The sequence below is a fragment of the Mastigoproctus giganteus genome, chromosome 13, assembly GCF_048544385.1.
Source record: "Mastigoproctus giganteus isolate SK-2022 chromosome 13, ASM4854438v1, whole genome shotgun sequence".
Taxonomy (NCBI): Eukaryota; Metazoa; Arthropoda; class Arachnida; order Uropygi; family Thelyphonidae; genus Mastigoproctus; species Mastigoproctus giganteus.
The window spans coordinates 40,407,641-40,428,262 of record NC_143587.1 but is presented as its reverse complement, the minus strand read 5'-3'; the positions used below and the strand labels follow the sequence as shown (position 1 = coordinate 40,428,262).

General features: G+C 36.8%; 1 protein-coding gene across 1 annotated transcript in view; it reads left to right on the top strand.

The window, feature by feature from the left end:
• The window catches only part of LOC150075985 (prolow-density lipoprotein receptor-related protein 1-like), a 1,358,636-nt gene that overhangs the window by 1,163,836 nt on the left and 174,178 nt on the right, over positions 1-20,622 (top strand). The window contains 1 exon segment of the mRNA XM_090387555.1: positions 6,192-6,261. Within this exon segment, the coding sequence (XP_090243681.1) occupies positions 6,192-6,261 (70 nt within the window).

Below are 20,622 nucleotides of genomic sequence, written 5' to 3'. Positions count from 1 at the left end.
ACTGATGTGTGAAATGGTTTTTTTTTTTGACCGTGCTACCTTAGCATTAATTAGTATTAGTAGAGGCATAGGCTGCAAGAAAGCAAGCTTATACAGGTCTATCAGCAAAAAAAAAAAAAAAAAAAAACCCCTTCCCACTACACTGATCCATTCGTTCCAAATGTTTGTCTAGTTCTGCTTCCACAACAGGTGGAAGTTTTTTCCCGCAATCAACTACCCGCTGGCTAAAGGCAAATTTCTGGACATCTGTTCTACAACTGTCTTTCCTCAGTTTGAATCTATGCCCCCCAGGTTTGTAAACTGAGAAAGAGGAAGAATCCATCAGAAATCGCCTCACAATAGGTGCCTAGTCTCCAGATGATGCAATTTGCAGAACTTAAGCCTTTCTTCGTAAAAGCACCCCTTTGTTTCCTTCACCAGACCTGTGCAGTACTCAAGGTGTAGCCTGACCATTGCCTTATACATTACATTTAAGATTCCATTAATGCTAAAGGCCACTCCCTAAGCCACAGCCTATCTGTGGTAATCAGCTGCAATGTTGTGCTGTTAACTGAATCGAAGTTGTTTATTTACAGTGGATTGATATAGGCAATGAAAAGAGCTCAATACATAATTTCCTTTCTTATTTTTGTTTTTGAACTTTCAGTTTGGCCGCTAGGCCCCCAAGTGAGGAAAACCGACTTTATACTTTCTATTTGTAAATCTTAATCAGGTGTGTTCCCCTCCCTTCTGCAAGGAGGTGGGCCACCGCTATCTCGCATTAGTGTTTTTCATCTTCTAAATACTTCACTCGTGAAATCATTAAAATATGCAAATAGGTGACGATCTGTGAACAGAACCCAGAGTTGCTCTTTCTCTAAAATACCAACTGATCGGCGCCTCCGTAGCCAGGTGGGAAGGAGCAGCAGTGCGTAGCACACGCTTCTTGATTAGACCGGGGTTCGAACCCGTCACCACCAAATACGGAGGATGCGGAAAGGTCAGGGAATGACCACCGCATATCCCGGAGCAATATGGTCTTAGTTGCTAATGCTCCTAAAAACCAAAAAAAAAACAAAAAAAAACAAAAACCAACTGATCTTTCCAATTTAGATCTGACATCCAAATAAAAATGACAATCCAGCATAACATGTTCAGATGTTTCTGGTTCACCACAAACACATGATCCCTGCTCACTTAGTCTTAACAATGACAATTTATATGCCAATCCATGTCCAGTAATGAGGCTTGTGGCATGAAAACCAAATTGAGGCCATGGTTTTAACTTTGGATTGATAATTTTATTATTGGGGTAAAACATAAAGGTCTGATAGCCATTTTCTGCATTTTCCCAATCATCTTGCCACATGTCCATTATTTTCAAGACAATTCTTTTTTTTTCTCAGATTTCAAATCAGCTTTGGAATAGTTCCTATTTTCCTCTGGGCAAGATGCTATGCCCAGAATAGTCCTTCTAATATTACGTTTTGTATAATATAATAATCCAGCCAGCAAAATCCCATACTGAACAGGAAGCCTTCCAGAAATAATCTGTAAGGCTTCAGAGGAGACAGTCCGACATGCACGTATCAACCCGAGAAGAGTGAATCTCTGAGCTTGAATCAAATATTTCTTTATCATAACATTATTAATTAGCATTAGTAGAGGCATTTGATGCAAGAACGCAAGCTTATGCAGCATCAGCCAAAAAAAAAAAAAAACCCACTTCCACTTCACCCCTCTGTTCGTTCAAAATACCTGTCCAGCTGAGCCTTAAACTTATTTAGGCTATCAACCTCCACCACAAGGGATGGAAGTCTGTTCCACCAACCAACCACCCGCTGGCTAAAGGCAAATTTCCGCACATCTATCCTACATCTGTCTTTCCTCAATTTGAATTTATGCCCTCTCAGGTGATTTTTCTGAGCTAGAGGAAGAATCCCATCAGCATTGAGCATGCTTAAACCATTCAAGGCTTTATACACCTCTATCAGATCACCTCGCTGGTGCCTAGTCTCCAGACACTGTAATTTGCAAAACTTAAGCCTTTCTTCGTAAGAGCACCCCTTTGTTCCATTCACTAATCTTGTTGCCCTTCTCTGTACTCGTTCCAGCAGCTCTACATCCTTCTTGAAATGAGGCCTCCAGACCTGTATACAGTACCGTAGGTGTGGCCTGATCATCGCCTTATACAATGGAATAATCACCTCCTTATCCCTGCTGGAAAAATTCCTGTATATTATTGACAATACTCCATGAGCTACTCTTGCAGCCCGTCTGCACTGCTCAGAGAACTTCATATCTGCCTGCACAACCACCCCCAAGTCCCTTTCATTCTCTACCACTGTCAGTGTAGTACCACAGAGTTGATACGTTGCTCTGGGGTTGCTGTTTCCCATGTGTAGTACTTTACATTTGTCAATGTTAAACTTCATTTGCCACCTCTCAGCCCATCTGCTCAACCTTTCCAGATCCTGTTGCAGCAGCATAGTGTCAGTAGTGTCCTTGACAACCCTGCCAACCTTTGTATCGTCTGCAAACTTGGACATTAAGCCCGATATACCATCATCAATATCATTTATAAATACAGAAAACAATAATGGACCCAACACTGAGCCCTGAGGGACTCCACTAATAACATCAGTCCACGATGAGCAGTGTCTGTGATGTCCACGATGAGCAATTCTGTGAACCCAAGCTCCAGAGGCATAAATCACAATTGGGAGGAACAAAAAGTCATATAATAAATTTAAAAATCGTCCTTTGATTCCCAAATCGGTCCTAATGATCCTCCAAAGCTTGGCATATGATGTTCTAATTTTAGTTTTCAAAAACTTGCCGTGCTCGGTAAAAAAAAAAAAAAGAGACTCCTCAAGATATAAACCTAAATACCTCGTGACTCTAACATACACGGCATCCCCATAAAGCCTAACAGTAAGGGCTCGATTTATACTAAGGCACTCCTTCAGAAGCATCTGAACAGTCTTTCCCTTGGAAATTTGCAACTTGTAATTTTGTCACCAATTTTCTAACATACCTAAAAACCTCTGCTGCTCTGTTTTCAATCAAAGAACGAGAGTTTCCTTGTACTAATACTGCTAATCATCAGCATATGCTATAAATGTTATGCCGGAAAACTGTTTCTTTAATCATCTAATACAATGTTCCACGCAAAGGGGCCAATCACCGAGCCTTGTAGGCATCCATATGAAACCTTAATAATTTGAGTATAGTTTGTCTTAACAACTATTTCTCTAGAACAAAAATAACTCTTAAACACAGATTGTAAATTCTGTGAACAATTATAAATCCTTATTCTACTCAAGATACCCTCCCACCATAGCCAGTCGAATGCTCCCCTGAAATCCACAAATATAGCAAGGACGTACGTAGTATCACTCTGCTCGACCATGTTATTATTATTATTCCTTGATATATAGTGCAAGGAAGCCCAAGGCTTATGCTGCACCAGCCAAGAAAAAAAAAAATTTCCGAGTTACACTGAGAGAGAGAAGCAGAAGGGAATCACCAAGAAAGAGAAGAATGATGAAATCCAGCTCAGGGCCCTGGGTGTGCCAAGCCCATACTTACTACATTTGAGCCCCTGAGGATGTATCAATTGATACACAGCGTCCTCTGGATAATCCTTTCTGAAACCAAATTGATTTCTAGAGGACAAATTTTTTGCATCATACATAATGATTGTATGATGCAGAAAATGCTCAGAAAATTTCATATATGACTGCACAACTACCCCCAGGTCTCTTTCATTTTCCACTTTCCTGAGTAGTACCACACAGTTGGTACATTTCTCTTGGGTTACTGCTACCCATATGCAGTACTTTGCATTTGTAAATGTTAAACTTCAGATGCCACTTCTCAGTGCATCTGCCCAACCTCTCCAGATCCTGTTGCAGCAGCAGCATACTGTCATTACTGTTATTAACAACCCTGCCACTCTTTGTATCATCTGCAAACTTTGACATTTAGCTTGATATACCTTCATCAGTATCATTGATAAATATACAAAACAACAATGGACCCAACACTGAACCCTGAGGATCACTACTAATAACATTAATAGTGATCCTTGATTACCACTCTCTGTCTTCTCCCACTCAACCATCCTTTTATCCATTGTAGCAACTTCCACAATGACAGATGGAAGTTTGTTCCAGCAATTAACCACCCGCTGGCTAAAGGCAAATTTCCGCCCATCTATTCTACAGCTGTCTTTCCTCGGTTTGAATTTATGCCCCCTTAGGTTCGTAATCTGAGCAAGCTGAGAATCCTATCAGAGCATGCTGAATTCTGATGGGATTCTTCTGCTTGCTCAAATTACGAACCTAGGGGAGCGTAAATTCAAATTGAGGAAAGACACTTGTAGAATAGATGTGCAGAAATTTGCCTTTAGCCAGCGGGTGGTTAATTGCTGGAACAAACTTCCATCTGTCGTTGTGGAAATTGATAGCTTAAATAAATTCAAAGAGGAACTGGACAAACATTTAGAGGGAATGGTTATGTGAATTTTTTTTTTTTTTTTGGCTGATGCTACATAAGCTCATATGCTTGCTTTCTTGCATCACATGCCTCTATTATTATTAATATTACTTTCTCTTTTATCCATTATACATAAGCCTGCTTTATTGCATCACATGCCTCTACTACTACTAGTACTTCAGATTTTTTTTTTTTTTTTTTTCTGTGATCAGATATATAAATCGATAAATGATGTCAATAGTTTAATGACATACTTAGATTCCATCATATTGTATCTTTGTCAAAAGTGCTGCCAATCCTAGGCAAGATACAAACTACAGACTCACAGTTCAGTATTACAGCCACTAAACTGATTTGAAAAATACTGGTTATCAGGTTTGATTTCTTAGCTAGGTACAGGGCTAGACAAATCTTACCAGATTTGTCTAGCCCTGTCATTTATTTTTATGTCATACCAGATAAGACAATTCGTGCAATAGACTTATGTGCATGAATCCATGCTTTTTTAACCAGATGCTGCAAAAAAAGGTAGAGGGGGAACAACAAGTTAGTTTTGTCTTTTTCACATGGTACTGCACCCTGTGGTCATGGCTAGGAAAAAAAGCATTTCTGATTGGAAAAAATATAAAAAGATCAATTTCCTAGGTTAGTAAATGATTAATTATCTTGTGGAGTTGTGGGGACAGAGTTACAAGTTATTTTAATGAGTCACTAGGAGATATACATTTCAATAAGTGAAAAGTATGAAAGCAAACGCATAAAACTATTTTAGACTATCTTTTTATGAACTCAGATTTGATACATTGAAAAAAATTGGAGGGAAACACTGTTGCTTTTCATTATTGGCCTAGTTTATGTATAAAACAATCCTATGGTAGTTTAAATTTATATAACTCAAATTAGCTAATTGTTTATCTGAAGATAACGCAAACCTAATTACTAATTGTGAGACTCTTGTCTATCCCTTTTCTGTTGATATGGGAGACTTTGGCTTCATCATCTGAGCAATAACCACAAGTTGTTGTTGTTATTTGGTGTTTTAGGAGCATTAGCAACTAAGGCCATATTGCTCCGGGATATGCGTTGGTCATTCCCTGACCTCTCCGCATCTTCCGTATTTGGTGGTGACGGGCTCGAACCCCGGTCTAATCAAGAAGCGTGTGCTACGCACTGCTGCTCCTTCCCACCTGGCTACGGAGGCCACATAACCACAAGTCTCACCTGTCAATAGAAGAGATAGATTTGCAAGTAAATGCACATGATTTCCCAGACTAACAAGTTAGTTTTGGAAACTAGAAATATTGGATTGCATGGAGTGGTCATCTTAATACAAAAACTCTTTAATCTGAAGTAAATCAGAAAAGCTATCCCTTCCCAGAAATATCATGATGGTTTGCTCAGTCCTCAGCAGTATAGAGGGATTAAAAAAAAATTTAGCCATTAAACCTGAAATGAAAGGTCCTTAATGCAGCTGAACAATCTAATGAATTCTGTGGAGAGAGAGAAGGGAAATTAAGCATCTATTTTTCTCTTGCTATCCTGATCAAGTATTATACTTTCATTTCTGTGAATAAAGATCTCTCTTAATGTAAATATTTTCCCTTAAATAAAAGTAGCATTGTCTTTATTAAACTTTTAAAAGCTTGGGTAAATTTTAACTGTTTTAAAAAAAATCATATTTTAAAATGTGTTAAAATCTATATTTTTTTTAGCTACTTGTGGTATTGAATGCCTTAATGGAGGAACATGTGTATTAGGAAAAGATGAAGAACCATACTGCAGGTAATAATTTAGGCATGTAATTAAAATCATTTTGCCTCTTATTATTCTTTTTCATAAATTAAAATTATATTAAAATGTAGAATTTAATAATTGTTGATTTGATTAAAAAAATCCCCAATTATTCTTAACATGTTCTAATAAAGGTGGTCTTATACTAAATGGTAGATGACTCTTATCTGCTAGTACAGTACCACCACTTTGCTTACTGGAGGCTTTAAGTAGTGAAACCCACCTTTAGTCTCCAGAGCAAAGCTGTGGCAAACCACCCATCACTTCCCTCATGCAATATGATTGATGTCTTTTGAGGTTATAATGGACATCACAGCAAGACCCAATCTTCCTTACATTTTGAGGGTACAGCTCTGAAATGTGTTCACAGGCTGGCTGCTAGATAGTCCACTGGATTGAACCTGTTGATAACTCTCAAGGAGGCATCTGGATCAGCTAGTGTATAATCTTACTTGACCTGATGGTGACTAGAGGGAGTCCAAGTAGTGGGTATGCAGGGGGGCATCATTGTCAAGGCCGTGTTATGTCAAGAGCCAAGTGTATTCATGCTGTATGTGTACGCCATATCCAAAAATTTCATTACTTAATACCTGTCCCCCCCCATCTTTTCTTTACTATTGAATATATTGTAAATAATTGTAAATTATTTTATGTAAATAATTGTAAATATATTGTAAATAATTCTATTGTAAATAATTGTAAATTATTTTATGTAAATAATTGTAAATATATTGTAAATAATTGTAAATTCCTTTTGCCTCAAAGGTGGCACTTGTGCATATGTCCGTTATGATATTCCCTGTCAGAGACTTATCAATTTGGAATCTCCTCTCTTTGATCTTCTCTGGCTTAAAATCTCTCTACCTCATTGTGTCAGATTCATCTGTTGTCTCTACCATTCTCCCAACTCCACTAATCACTTGGAACTCTTTGACTTCCTCTCTTTGCAACTTGACTTTCTCCAGCCCAACTTTCCTAACGATGAGGTAATTTTCCTTGGTGATTTTAATGTTCACAACTCCAGCTGGCTTCCGTTTTCTAGTCACACTGACCCAGCAGGTCAAGATGCTGAGGCTTTTGCAATTACTAATGACCTAGCACAGAGTGTTCATTTACCTACAAGAATACTGGACAATCCTAATCATACAGCCAATACGCTTGATCTTTTTCTCACAAACAACCCTTCTAAGTACACGGGCGAAGTGAGAGGACCTTTAGGCACTTCAGATCACAACTTGGTGATTGTCTCTTCTCTAATGGAGCCTTTATCTCATGGCTATTCCCAACCTCATGTTGTTTGGCATTACAAGAATGCAAAATGGGATGACCTGCGAGACTTCTTTTCTTCTTTTCCTTGGTCGTATTACTGTTTCAAAACTTCTGGTGTCAACGTTTGCTCAAATCGTGTCAGTGAAATTATTCTTGCAGGAATAGAATCCTTTATTCCACACTCCACTTTAAAATCCCGTCCTTTATCTAAACCTTGGTTTTCCAATAAATGTGCTAAGGCTGTTCAAGAGAAGAATGTTGCATATCGTAATTGGCTTGTTTTTCTAATTCTTCAGTTTCATTTTCTGCCTACACCAAAGCTTGCAACAATTGTAAAGCAGTTATTAATCAGTCCAAACTAGTGTTTGAACAGGCTAAGAGTAGAAAACTTGCTTCTTGCCCTAATGGTAGCCGAGCATTCTGGTCTCTTGCCAAAGCTATTGGCCGCAACTTTTGCCTATCTTTGCTCCCACCTCTGTCCAAACCAGATGGTTCTGTTGTCACTTCAGCCAAGGATAAAGCTGACCTGCTAGCATCCCATTTTTCTTCCAACTCATATATTAATGATCTTGGTAAAACACCTCCCACCATTCCCAACATGCTCCATTCAGTGCCTCCTGTGGTCTTCCGTCAAAAGGATATCAGAAGGATTTTGATGAATCTTGATGCTAAGAAAGCTCCAGGTCCTGATGGTATTTCTCCACTTGTTCTCAAAACCTGTGCTCCTGAACTTACTCCTATTCTTTGCCGCCTTTTTTCACTTTCTTATTCCAAAGGTGTTTTTCTTCTGCTTGGAAATTTGCTCATATCCAGCCAGTTCCTAAAAAGGGTGACAAATCCCTCCCATCCAATTATCGTCCCATTGCAATTACTTCTACTCTTTCTAAAGTAATGGAGTAATCAATTAACCGCCAACTCTTAAGCTACCTAGAAACCTTCCATCTGATCAAATGGCCAATATGGATTCCATCAGTGTCAATCCACTGGTGATATTCTGGCTTATGTTACCCATTTATGGACTAATTCAATGGAAAGGTTCGGTGAAACACAAGTAGTCGCTCTTGACATCTCAAAGGCTTTTGATCGTGTTTGCCATAAAGGTCTTCTAAACAAGCTTCCATCTTATGGTTTGCCAACTGTTTTTAGTAATTGGTTATCCAGTTTTCTCTCTGATCGCTCACTGAGGGTGATGGTAGATGACTCTCTGTCTTCTGACTTCTCCACTAACACCGGTGTCCCCCAAGGTTCAGTTCTTTCCCCCACTCTTTTCCTCTTGTATATTAATGACCTTCTTCCATTGACTGGAAATTTTATCCATAGTTTTGCCGATGATAGCACATTGCATTGCACTTTCCATTTTGAGAAACCTTGTCCTGCTCAATCGGCTTCAACTTCTCGAAAATCTGCTACTAATTCCTTAAATGCTGATCTTCAGGTAATTCTCTAGTGGGGGAAAAGACAACTTAGTTGATTTCAACCCTTCTAAAACTCAGTCTTGTCTTATATCTCGCAAAAAGGATTCTTCTGCTCCTATGCTTATCTTTAGTGACACTCCGATTTCTAGGCAAGTTGATATATCTCTTTTGGGGATTACCCTGACTTCTAATCTCTCTTGGCACAAGCACATTACAAATATTGCTTCCTCTGCATCTAAAAAACTTGGTTTTCTCTTTCGCTCTCGGTGTTACTTTTCTTCCAAACAGCTGCTCACTGTATAAATCGCAAATCCACCCTGCCATGGAATATTGTTCCCACATCTGGGGTGGTGCCCCCAAAACCTCTCTCAGGCTTCTTGATTCCATTCAGAAGAGGGCAGTTAGGTTAATTAATGATTCATCTCTAACAGAATCTCTCCACTTGCTTTCTCATAGACGTACTGTTTCTGCTGCATGCCTCTTCTACAGATACTTCCATGGGCACTGTTCTTCTGAATTGGCTTCTATAATTCCCACTCTCTCTTTCAAAACAGTTCAAACACGTGCCGCCACCAGCCAACATCCATTTACTGTCCAACTTTTCACCCACAGAACCACTTTTCATCTTCCTCATTTATTCATTCATCTGCCATTTTCCGGAACAACCTTCCATCATACGTATTTCCTGAAAATTACAATCTACAGAAGTTCAAGTCCAATGTCAACAAATATCTTCTTTCATCTTCTCAACCTCGAACCCAAGCATGGTACTAAGTACTATAGGTTCTAATACCTCTCGTGTTTGGGGTTCACATAAAAAAAAAAATAATAAATAAAAAATAATCAAACCAGTAGAACAAACTTATCTGCAAAAAGATCTAAACCTCCCTGACATTTCCTTTTTCATTTCACAAATATACATGGTCTCAGTTCGAATTTCAATGATGTCCATATCTACTTACAGTCTGTCAAGTCACACTTACTTTTTCTGACAGAATCCCAATTATTAGTTGATTCAACCACTATTCATCTCAATTGTCCTAATTATTTCACTCTATGATTCCTTTTGCTTCAAAGGTAGTACTTGTCCATATGCAAGGGCAAGCTGTCCCAAGGGTGCAAGGGATGCATTGCACCCTGGTGCCAACGTTCAAGGGAGCCCCTGAAAACCTGAAACTTACATACACATATGAAGAAAATTTTAAAGGGGGCACCAAATTGCGATTGGCACCTGGGTGCCACGGACCCTAGGCTTGCCTCCTGTCCGTATGTCCACTCTGATCTTCCCTGTCTGAGTCTTACTAATTTGGGATCTCCTCTTTTCAATCTTCTCTGGCTTATAACCTGTCTTCCCCATTCTGTCAAATTCATGTTGCCTCTATCGATCTCCCAGTTCCATTAATCACTTGGAACTCTCTGACTTCCTTTCTTGACACTCAACTTTCTCCACTGCAACTTTACTGAAATTGAGGAAATAGTTCTTGGCAATTTTAACATTCACAACTCCAACTGGCTTCAGTTTTTCCACTTGCATGGACCCAGCTGGTTTACATCCTTCATCTTTTTCTCACAAACAACCTTTCCAAGTACATGGTTCAGATGAGTGTTACTCTAGGCACCTCAGATCACAACTTGGCAATGGTCTCTTCTCCAGTGGAGCCTTTCTCTCATGGCCATCCTCAGCCTCGTGTTGTTTGGCTTTACAAAAAATGTAAATAGGATGACCTTCCTTCAAGATTTCTGTTCTTCTTTTCCTTGGTTGGATTACTATTTTAAATCTTTTCATGTCATTGTTTGCTCAGATCATATCAGTGAAATTATTCTTCTAGGATTGAGCTCCTTTACTCCACACTCCACCTTAAAATCTCGTCCTTTATCTAAACCTTGGTTTTTCCAATAAATGTGCTAAGGCTGTTCAAGAATGTTGCATATTGCAATTGGCTTGCACCCCAATCTACGGGTTCATTTTCTATCTACACCAAAGCTCACAACAATTGTAAATCAGTTATTAATCAGTCCAAACTAGATTTTGAATGGGCTATGAGTAGAAAACTTGCATCTTTGTCAAATCAGTAGTTGAGTATCTGATCGCTCACCAAAGCTATTTCCCACATCTTTTGCCCATCGGTATTCCTACATCTGTTAAAACTTGATGGTTTTGTTAGCACCTCAGCTAAAGATAAAGCTGACCTGCTTCCATCCTATTTTTCTTCTAACCCTTGTATTGATGATCTTGGTAAACCACCTCCTGCCATTCCCAGTTCAACCCACTCAATGCCTCCTATGATCTTCTGTCAAAAGGATGTCAGAAGAATTTTGAATAATCTTGATGCCAAGAAAGCTCCAGGTTCTGATGGTATTTCTTCACTTCTTCTCAAAACCTGTGCTCCTGAGCTTATTCTTGTTCTATGTTGTCTTTCTATACACTTCCTTATTCCACTGGTACTTTTTCTTCTGCTTCCAAATTTGCTCACAAAGAGTCAGTTTCTAAAAAAAAGTGTAACAAATCACTCCCATCCTATTGCACTTATTTCTGCCCTTTCTAAAGTAATGGAAATATCTATTAACTGTCAACTCCTAAACTATATGGAAACCTTCCATCTGATCAATAACTGCCAATATGGATTTTGTCACTGTCAGTCCAATAGCGATATTTTGGCTTATGTTATCCATTTATTGACAAATTTAACAGAAAAGTTTGGTGAAACTCAAGCAGGTGCTCTTGACATTTCTGAGGCTTTTTATTGTGTTTGGCAAAAGGTCTTCTAAACAAGTTTCCATCTTGTGGATTGCTGGCTGTTTTTTTTGCAATTGGTTATCCAGTTTTCTCTCTGACCACTCTCTGCAATTGATGGTATATGGCTCTCTGTCTCTGTTTTCCACTAATGCCGGTGTTCCCCAATGTTCAGTTCTTTCTCCCACTCTTTTCCTCTTGTATATCAATGATTTTCTTCCACTTAAAATGCTATCCATAGTTTTGCTGATGATAGCACATTACATTCGATCTTCCAGTTTGAGTGACCTTGCCTGGTACAACTAGCTTCAACATCTTCAGCTTCAGCCCCACCAATTCCTTACATGCTGATCTCCGGTAATTCTCCAATAGGGTTTTGGTTTGGTTTGGTTTTTTTTTTAGGAGCATTAGCAACTAAGGCCATATTGCTCTGGAATATGCGGTGGTCATTCTCTGACCTTTCCGCATCCTCCGTATTTGGTGGTGACGGGCTCGAACCCCGGTCTAATCAAGAAGCGTGTGCTACGTACTGCTGCTCCTTCCCACCTGGCTACGGAGACACCCTCAATAGGGCAAAGATAACTTATATAGTTAGGGAAGGACGTTACATGGTTGTTTTCCATTAAGATTATTACTATATTTAATACCACTCTTATACCACGTGAAATTAATAATACAGTTTATTAAGCTATTCGCTTAAACCAGTGTTCTGCAGCATACTGGTATGCCGCCACAAGATGACAGGTGTGCCTCGAACGTTGCTGATCCTGTATACTTATAAATAATACTATACATATTATGATTAGAAATTGACAACTGAGAACTTTTATCTATTGTAAGAAATTAACTAAACATTATTTACTCCCAATTATAGTTTTTATATATGTTTGTAATGCTACTCATTGTTATATTTCACAATACACCATTTTTACTGAAACGCAATGTTATACATGTGGGACAGCAAGTTATTTTTTGCCTGAGTATCCAACACTTGCTTTCTAAAGTTGTTTATGTATTTGCCATTCCAGTATTTCTCATTTTTACCGTACCTCCTCCTTATGAAACTTAAGGAGCAGGTACAGACATTTTTAACAGTTGGAAGCAACTAGGCTTTTCATACCAACTAAGAAATACTGTTCAAAATTGAGATCTAAATGGATTTGTTAGATGAACTAGTGAGGCTCGTAGCAGAGAATAAAAATGTGTGCGATTGTGCAGTCAAATACAAAGTTCGCTAAGCACTGCAGATGGGCTGCCAGGGCAGGTCATGGAGTCTTGTCAATAATATATAGAAATTTTGCTAGCAGGGAAAGGGAAGTGATTATCCCTTTGTATAAAGCAGTAGTGAGGACACACCTTGGGTACTGCGTACAGGTCTGGAGGCCTCATATTAGGAAGGATGTAAAGTTGCTAGAACGAGTACAGAGAAGGTCAACAAGATTGGTGAGAGGAACAAAGGGGCGTTCTTACCAAGAGAGGCTTAATTTCTGCAAGTTGCAGCATCTGGAGACTAGGCACCTGTGAGATGATCTGATTGAGGGGTATAAAGCCTTGAATGGTTTGAGTAGGCTTAATGCTAATAGGATACTTCCGCTTGCTCACATTAAGAACCTGAGGGGGCATAGATTCAAATTGAGGAAAGACAGTTGTAGAATAGATGTGTGGAAGGTTGCCTTTAGCCAGTGTATAGTCGATTGCTGGAACAAACTTTCATCTGTTGTTGTGGAAGGTAATAGCTTAAATAAATTTAAGGCTGAACTAGACAAACATTAGGAGTGACTGGATGGGTGAAATGCGAAGGATTAGTTTTTTTTTTTTTTTTGGCTGATGCTGTATAAGTTTGCTTTCTTGCATCATATGCCTCAACTGATGCTAATACTGGCTTTATCCTTTTTTTTTTTTTTGGATTAATTTGTCCCATGAATCTGATGACTTTCCATTATGGATGGAAAATTAATATCTACAAAAATTCAATTTGGTTAAATATAAAGTACTTAATAAAGCAATTTAATAAATAAATTTTGAATAATTATTTGATTTTAAATATAAACATTGATCTTTTTTCTAAAAGTAAGCAGTAACTTATTATACGTATATTTTTTCAGTAGAAAAATGTGAAAGCGGGTCCAAAATAATTTGAAAAAACTAACAGGCAAAACAAAAAACAAATCACGACTAAAACAAGTGAAATGTAATTTTTTCGCATTTAAGCGGTGATATTGAATTCAATTTTCATATAAAAAATGGATTTTTTTTATATGAAAAATAAGAGAAAAAACATTATCCCATATACAGTGGATTTCTATTATTTGGGCCATCGGTTAATCGGGGCAGCGGTTTATTTGGGGCAAATCATAAAAAACAGAACCCAATCGAGAAAATAGCCAGGTTTACTTCGCTTAATTGGGACAGCATGCCGTTTAATTGGGGCAGGAGACCACAGCACTGGAGATTACCCTAAGATTGTCTCCGACCGAACCATGTGGTATGGTCGGATTTCTGGAGGTCTCAACCATAAAACAATAAAAACAATTAGTAGTCACCTGTTTAGTGGGCTTTTCTGTTAGTGCAATCTTTCATAAACAGATAGTAAGCTCGATCTTATTGAATTTGCTATAATATCGACAGCTAGAATTCTGTGGGTTATTATGGTGAAATGTGTTTACACTTCCATGGAACCTTCAATCATATAAAAAAATTAATTTTCAGAATCTTCTCTTCATTCCTATTTTAAAACTTCGTAACTTATTACTCTGTTTTCACTTGCACATATCATGTTACTTGCAATTTATGTGTGCAGTGTTCTTTGTTATTGATTGCTTATCATTTTACTGTTTTAAATTTTAACCCCCAACCACAAATGTCCGTGAACAGAAATGTCAACTGGTTAGTATGTACATACAATATTACAGTATGTATTAATTATTCCGATTATAACGTATATTTTTCCGATTTTTACGTATCATTTAATTTTTTAATTGGTAAGGTAATAAAGGGTAAATTTGTCCTTAATATATCTTTACTTTTATAGTCTGTGGATAATATTCCTCCTCTTTTTGCTAATTAATAGAATTAAAATTCATTAAAATTCAATTCACAAATGAGATCACAATGACCAGCGCTTACTTCACATCGTATAGCAAACAGTACTTTTCTATGGCGACTCCATGGTAACATGATTTGATTGTAAATTGAATCAATTGCAAAGCGGGGGTCCATTGTATTTTTAACTATTTACGTGAAACTTTGGATCATTGGGGCACAGCTTAATTGGGCCAAAATGCACTAGTCCCGATGTGTCCCAAATAGCTGGAATTGACTGTATGTTTAAAGTGTTCTGCCAATTTTCTGATTATTTTTAAATTATAGAAGTTTTTCTTGCACAAGAAATGATTTATATCATTTTGCCTTGCATTAAAAAGATATTTTTCAAATTTAAATTTTAAAAAAAAGAAGAAATATAAAAAAGGAAACAAAACGTAATTTTCATACTTCCAATAAAGGTCAAACTGAAGTGCTTATAAACAAAAATCAGTGCCTGGTTGAAATTGCATTCAGCTATACCCGATTATCGATGCCAAAATTCATTCTAAATAGGCTCTTATCGTTTTGTATAATAAAATTACAAACTAATAAAATTTCAAATGGCTGTACAAATTGGATTTGATTTTTTATAACTATGAAAATTTTATAATATTAAATCTCTTGTGGCACAATGGTTGAGAAGGTCTAGTCTAGATGACCTTGCAGTGCTCCTTTAACCAGTGACTGCATTATTTTCCCCAGAGCAGAAGTTAAACTAACAGATCTGTAATTACTCATGTTTCCCATTGATCTTTCTTTGTGAACTGGAGATACATTTGCACATCCCCAGTCTGTGGGAACCTCCCCTGAATCCAAGAATGCTCTCATAATTATGGCTAAGTGTTTGCTTACTTCCTTTGCCACCTTCCCTCCTTTAATATAACTAGATAGATCACATCCACCCCAGGTAGCTTCTTATGTTTAATTTCAACAATTTCTCCTCCACTTTGCTCTCAGTTATTACAAAATCATTTAGCTCTCTGTTAGAGTTTAATAAGCTTTTTTAGTAAACTTGTGTTTGGTATGCTGCATCTTTACAAAGCCTTTCAGCGTATTAACCTTCAGTGTATTAAATATATCGAGTGTGTTTGCTGGGATGCATCGCCGAGATCGTCAAGCCTGTTGAGTGAGTAGCTAGGCTTGGGCCAGAGAGAGCCTCACATTGGGCTGTAGGCATACATATACAGGACTGTAGGCTACATACATAGATGCCCATACCACAGAATCAAAGAGCACAAAAAAAAAAAAAAAACAATATGAAAGAGTTATGAAGTTCAAGTCCTCCATACTTTCCACTGTGGTGACACTTGGGATTTCAACAACACTAGAATCCTTTCTACAGACAACAGAAAGAAATTCAAAGAAGCCTTTTGCATAAAAATGTTCGGAGCCTCAGCAATCAATAGAAAACAAGGGAGTCGAGTTCAACCAGCAATATTTTCATTTTTTGATAAGAAAATAGAAAAAAAATGAAAGATTGTCCTGCATTACTTCTTTAACAAGTGACTCCATTGTTTTCCCCTGAACAGAAGTGAAGCTAACAGTCTATAATATACTCATGTCACCCTTTGATTCCCTTTATAAATTGGAGAAACATTTCACATTTCCAGCCTATACCGACCTACTCTGAATCCCTGGATGTCCTCGCAATTATGGCTAAAGGTTTGTTTACCTCTTTTGCTGCCTTCTTTAATATAATTGAATAGATCCCAACCACCGCAGGTGCAATCTTTACATTTAGCTTCAACAGTTTCTCTTCCACTTTCCTCTCAGTTATCATAAAATCATTCAGCTCCCTGTTAGAATTTGATATGATAATTTTGATATTGATACCTCATCACTAATTTTGATTTGATACCTCATCTGTGATTGTAGATGCAGATACCTGTTTAGTTTTCCAGCAACCTGAACAAGTTCATCAACAATTAAACCAATGATATACAGTGAACTATTGTAATTCATCCTTTTCCTTCTAATATTTACATAAGTAAACAAGTCTTAGTTTCTTATCTTTGCATTCTTACCCAGAGACTTCTTGTAATCTGCTTTTGATGTCTACCTTCTTAAAATTTTACTTGATAATTTTTAAAGTGATAGGGGTTGTTGGTGCAGAGTTATATAATTAATGAAATGTGCTGGTAGATACGTTATCAGCATTGAACTTGTTTACGGTTTTGTGTGAAGTATGATTGTTCTTGTATCATCTCATAGTTGAGCTTTTTATAATTTTATAAATTTTATTATTGCCATTTTGAAAATGGAAAAAACCAGTTTCATGTTTATAGTGTTTTCCTTTTTTTCCAAAAAGAATAGATAAAAGTTTTGTCTTGTTGAAAATAACAGGCATAGTCTTGTATAACATGGTTTCACACTACACAAGATTTTATAGGAACCTAATTACCGTTACTGCTTCCACAGCAACCAACACAGGCAGTATAAACCATTCATAGGCCGAAAGCTACTGTGCTAATGGTTTTTAGTGATTTTTAGCACTTTTAACTTTATATTTTATTGTATTTTATTCTCGTTATACACTATTTATTTATCTTATTTTATTTTAATATACAGTCAGTACACATATTTTATTTTATTATAATTAAGGCATTTTATAAATACGAGTCAGTGTTTTTTAATAGCATTACAATGAATTATAGAGTTCCTGACTCCAGAGTCCTCTTCAATGAATAACTCAGTTAGCCACAGAGATGCTCTACCCATTGGCATATCTAGAAATTTTGGGCCCCTATGCAAAGACCACTGAAGTGACCCCTCCTTTATTTTTATTAATATCAAATGCCAATGCCCTACATAAAAATATTATTTATAATATATTTTTAAGTAATGTTAAATCAATCTAAATGATAAAAAAACTTTAAAAAGTTGGTTCATCAGTATATAAGTAATTTAATAGTCTATAACATAATAATTTGGTTAATTTATAAATTGTGTTCACTAGCTAGTATAGCAAGGTCATTTAATCTGGTTTGTTCCTATGCAGTAGCAGATCCAGAAAAAAATGATGGGGGGGCACCATTTTGTGCCTTGTTTGTGCACAAACAAGGCACAAAATAATGCACAGAACAAAACAGATATGACACTCAAATAATGTGACTGGCAGACACAGGCACACAGCTAAAGTCTGAATTTCTTTGAAGTAAACATTACATACAACCAAACTGCATGACACCTCAAACTAGAATAGCAATCGCATCAGTTAAAAATAGCTGAGCCACAATGCAAAAATAGATAAAATCCTATGTTAACAATGAAAAAAAAAAATTTTTGTTTGTAGCAAAAGGGAATTTAAATGATTGGTGTGTATTATCCGAAAAATGACAGGGGGGTGGGGCATGTGCTCTGTTGCCCTACCCTGAATCTGCCACTGCCCCTATGTATAGTATTTTATTCATAATTCTTTTATGGTTTTTAATTACAAAAATTTGAAGCCACCATTATAAGAAATAATATAATAGTAGAGATTAAAAATAAATAATGTACATGTTAATTGTAAATTTGTGTAATTTTTCACTGTAGGCTTGAGTTAAGTGGGGGTTGAATCCCTAACCACCCCCTTGCATTCAGCCTTTTTAACATCTCTACTTGCTTTTAGAAACGATCCCCCAATGTATTTTGACTTCCCATTTAAGTACATGCTTATTGAGTGCCCACATTTCAGCAAGGCAGAAATGTAACTTTATTATCTTTTCCAAATTTACAACCATTGATAATGTTGCATATTGTAAAAGATTAAACTGACCTTATCAGATTTTTCAATTTCATAAAAAAGGATCATTCACTCATTTCAGATGCTTTATTTTATCAGATTTTCTTAAGTTAACTGGAGTGACATGCAAATGAAACTTTTTATGTAGAATGGTTTATTTTTTCATTTTATAAAACATCTGGCTCAGAATTAGTAAAGCACAATTTGTTGCAGATCCTCAAGGCAGTGCCTAATGAAGCTTTTAATGTGCGACAAAAAACTATAGTGCTTAGGAATATGTTCACATATAGACATTAATAGTATTTTCATATTCTGGTGGAATTATTTTAGGTAGTTATTTTCATGTGCTTATAAATGTCAGATAAGTTCTTTATTTATTTTATTTTTTTATTTTATTTAATTTTATTAATTTTATTTTATTTTTGGTTCTGTGCACTATTCTTTAAAAATTTTTATACAGTTATATTTGATACCCAGTATAGTGAGTATTTTGATCATCTTGTTAATGAGTTTTTTTGGGTTTTTTTTGTAATATATCTTCGTTTTCCTTATTAATTTCTCAAGTACATTTATTGGAATACTTTGTCTTAAATTAGGTTTTGCACCAATCTTGAAATTGCGCCTAGTGGAACATATAGGCAATAAAACAAAGAGATAATCACCTCCTTATCCCTGTTAGCAAAATTTCTGTATATCATTGACAAGACATCCCATGGCCTGCTCTGACAGCCTGTCCAAACTGCTCAGAAAACTTCATATCTGACTGCACAATTACTCCCATGTCTTTTTCATTCTCCACTACCCTGAGCTTAGTGCCACACAGTTGGTACATTTCTCTGGGGTTACTGCTACCCTTTGCATTTGTCAATGTTAAACTTCAGTTGCCACTTCTGCCCAACTTTTCTAGATCCTGTTGCAGTAGCATACTGTCATTAATAACATTAATACCATGCCAACCTTTGTTCATCTTCACACTTTGACATTAAGCCTAATATACCTTCATCAGTATCATTGATAAATATAGAAAACAACAATGGCCCAACACCAAACCGTAGGGAACTCTCCTAATAACATTGATCCACAAAGAGCAGTGTCCATTAATTACCACTCTCTGTCTTCTCCCACTCACCCATCCTTTTATCCATTGTAGCAACGTACCCTTAATGCCATACTGCTCCAATTTGTACAGTAGTCTTCCATGTGCAACAGTATCAAAAGCTTTCCTGAAATCCAAATACAAGTAGCCCTCGATTTACATCGGAGTTAGGTTCCTGGGGGACAGGTGCAAATGGAACCCTTTATATAATGGAGTCAATGAGAAATCACAGGGTTAGGTTCCGGGCACCAAAAATTTTACCTACCACTTTGCATCGATTGTTTTATTTTATTAGCATTCTTCGTAGTAGTAGTCGATGGAGACATAATTCATAACCCTACACACATTAGGGTGGCTTTCACCAGATTCCATCCTCCGAATATTGCACTAGGATTCAATGAACTTCTTTTATCAGACATGGCATGTCTTTATTCTATTAAATGAAAAACTTAATAACACAATTGGCAAAAACTGCACACGGATATCACTATTATTTTAATTTAATTTATTAATAGCACAATTAATAAAAAATGTTAGCGTAAAAAATTTCTAACACGTGTAAATAGCATAAACCAACTGAATGGTTCACCGCATGGACCTTTACTACTCACATCCACGAGTGGTTACTTTGAGGACAGGAATCTTTCTCGTCGCCACCGTAATAATATTATATTATTACAGTGGCGATGCTCTGATATGGATGTGCTAATTGCCGATTGCCTCAGATTGTCCTAAATCACATGAACAGTGCATAGCACAGTTCGATGCTGATAAATTGTCTGACGATTTTAAACTTTCAATTTATAAAAAATTTGCAAAAAAAAAAAAAAAAAAAAAATTGCAAAAATAAATAAATAAAAATAAAAATGGCATTGTGGTTATTGGTCGCCGCTATTGTGAATCAGCACAAATCAGACCAGAGCAAAACGAGAGCTACCTGTTTATGATATCAAAATTATTTTTTGCATCCAGGTTCTTTGTGACCACATCATAGTATCCAATCAAATTGTTGAGACAAGACTTCCCCTTA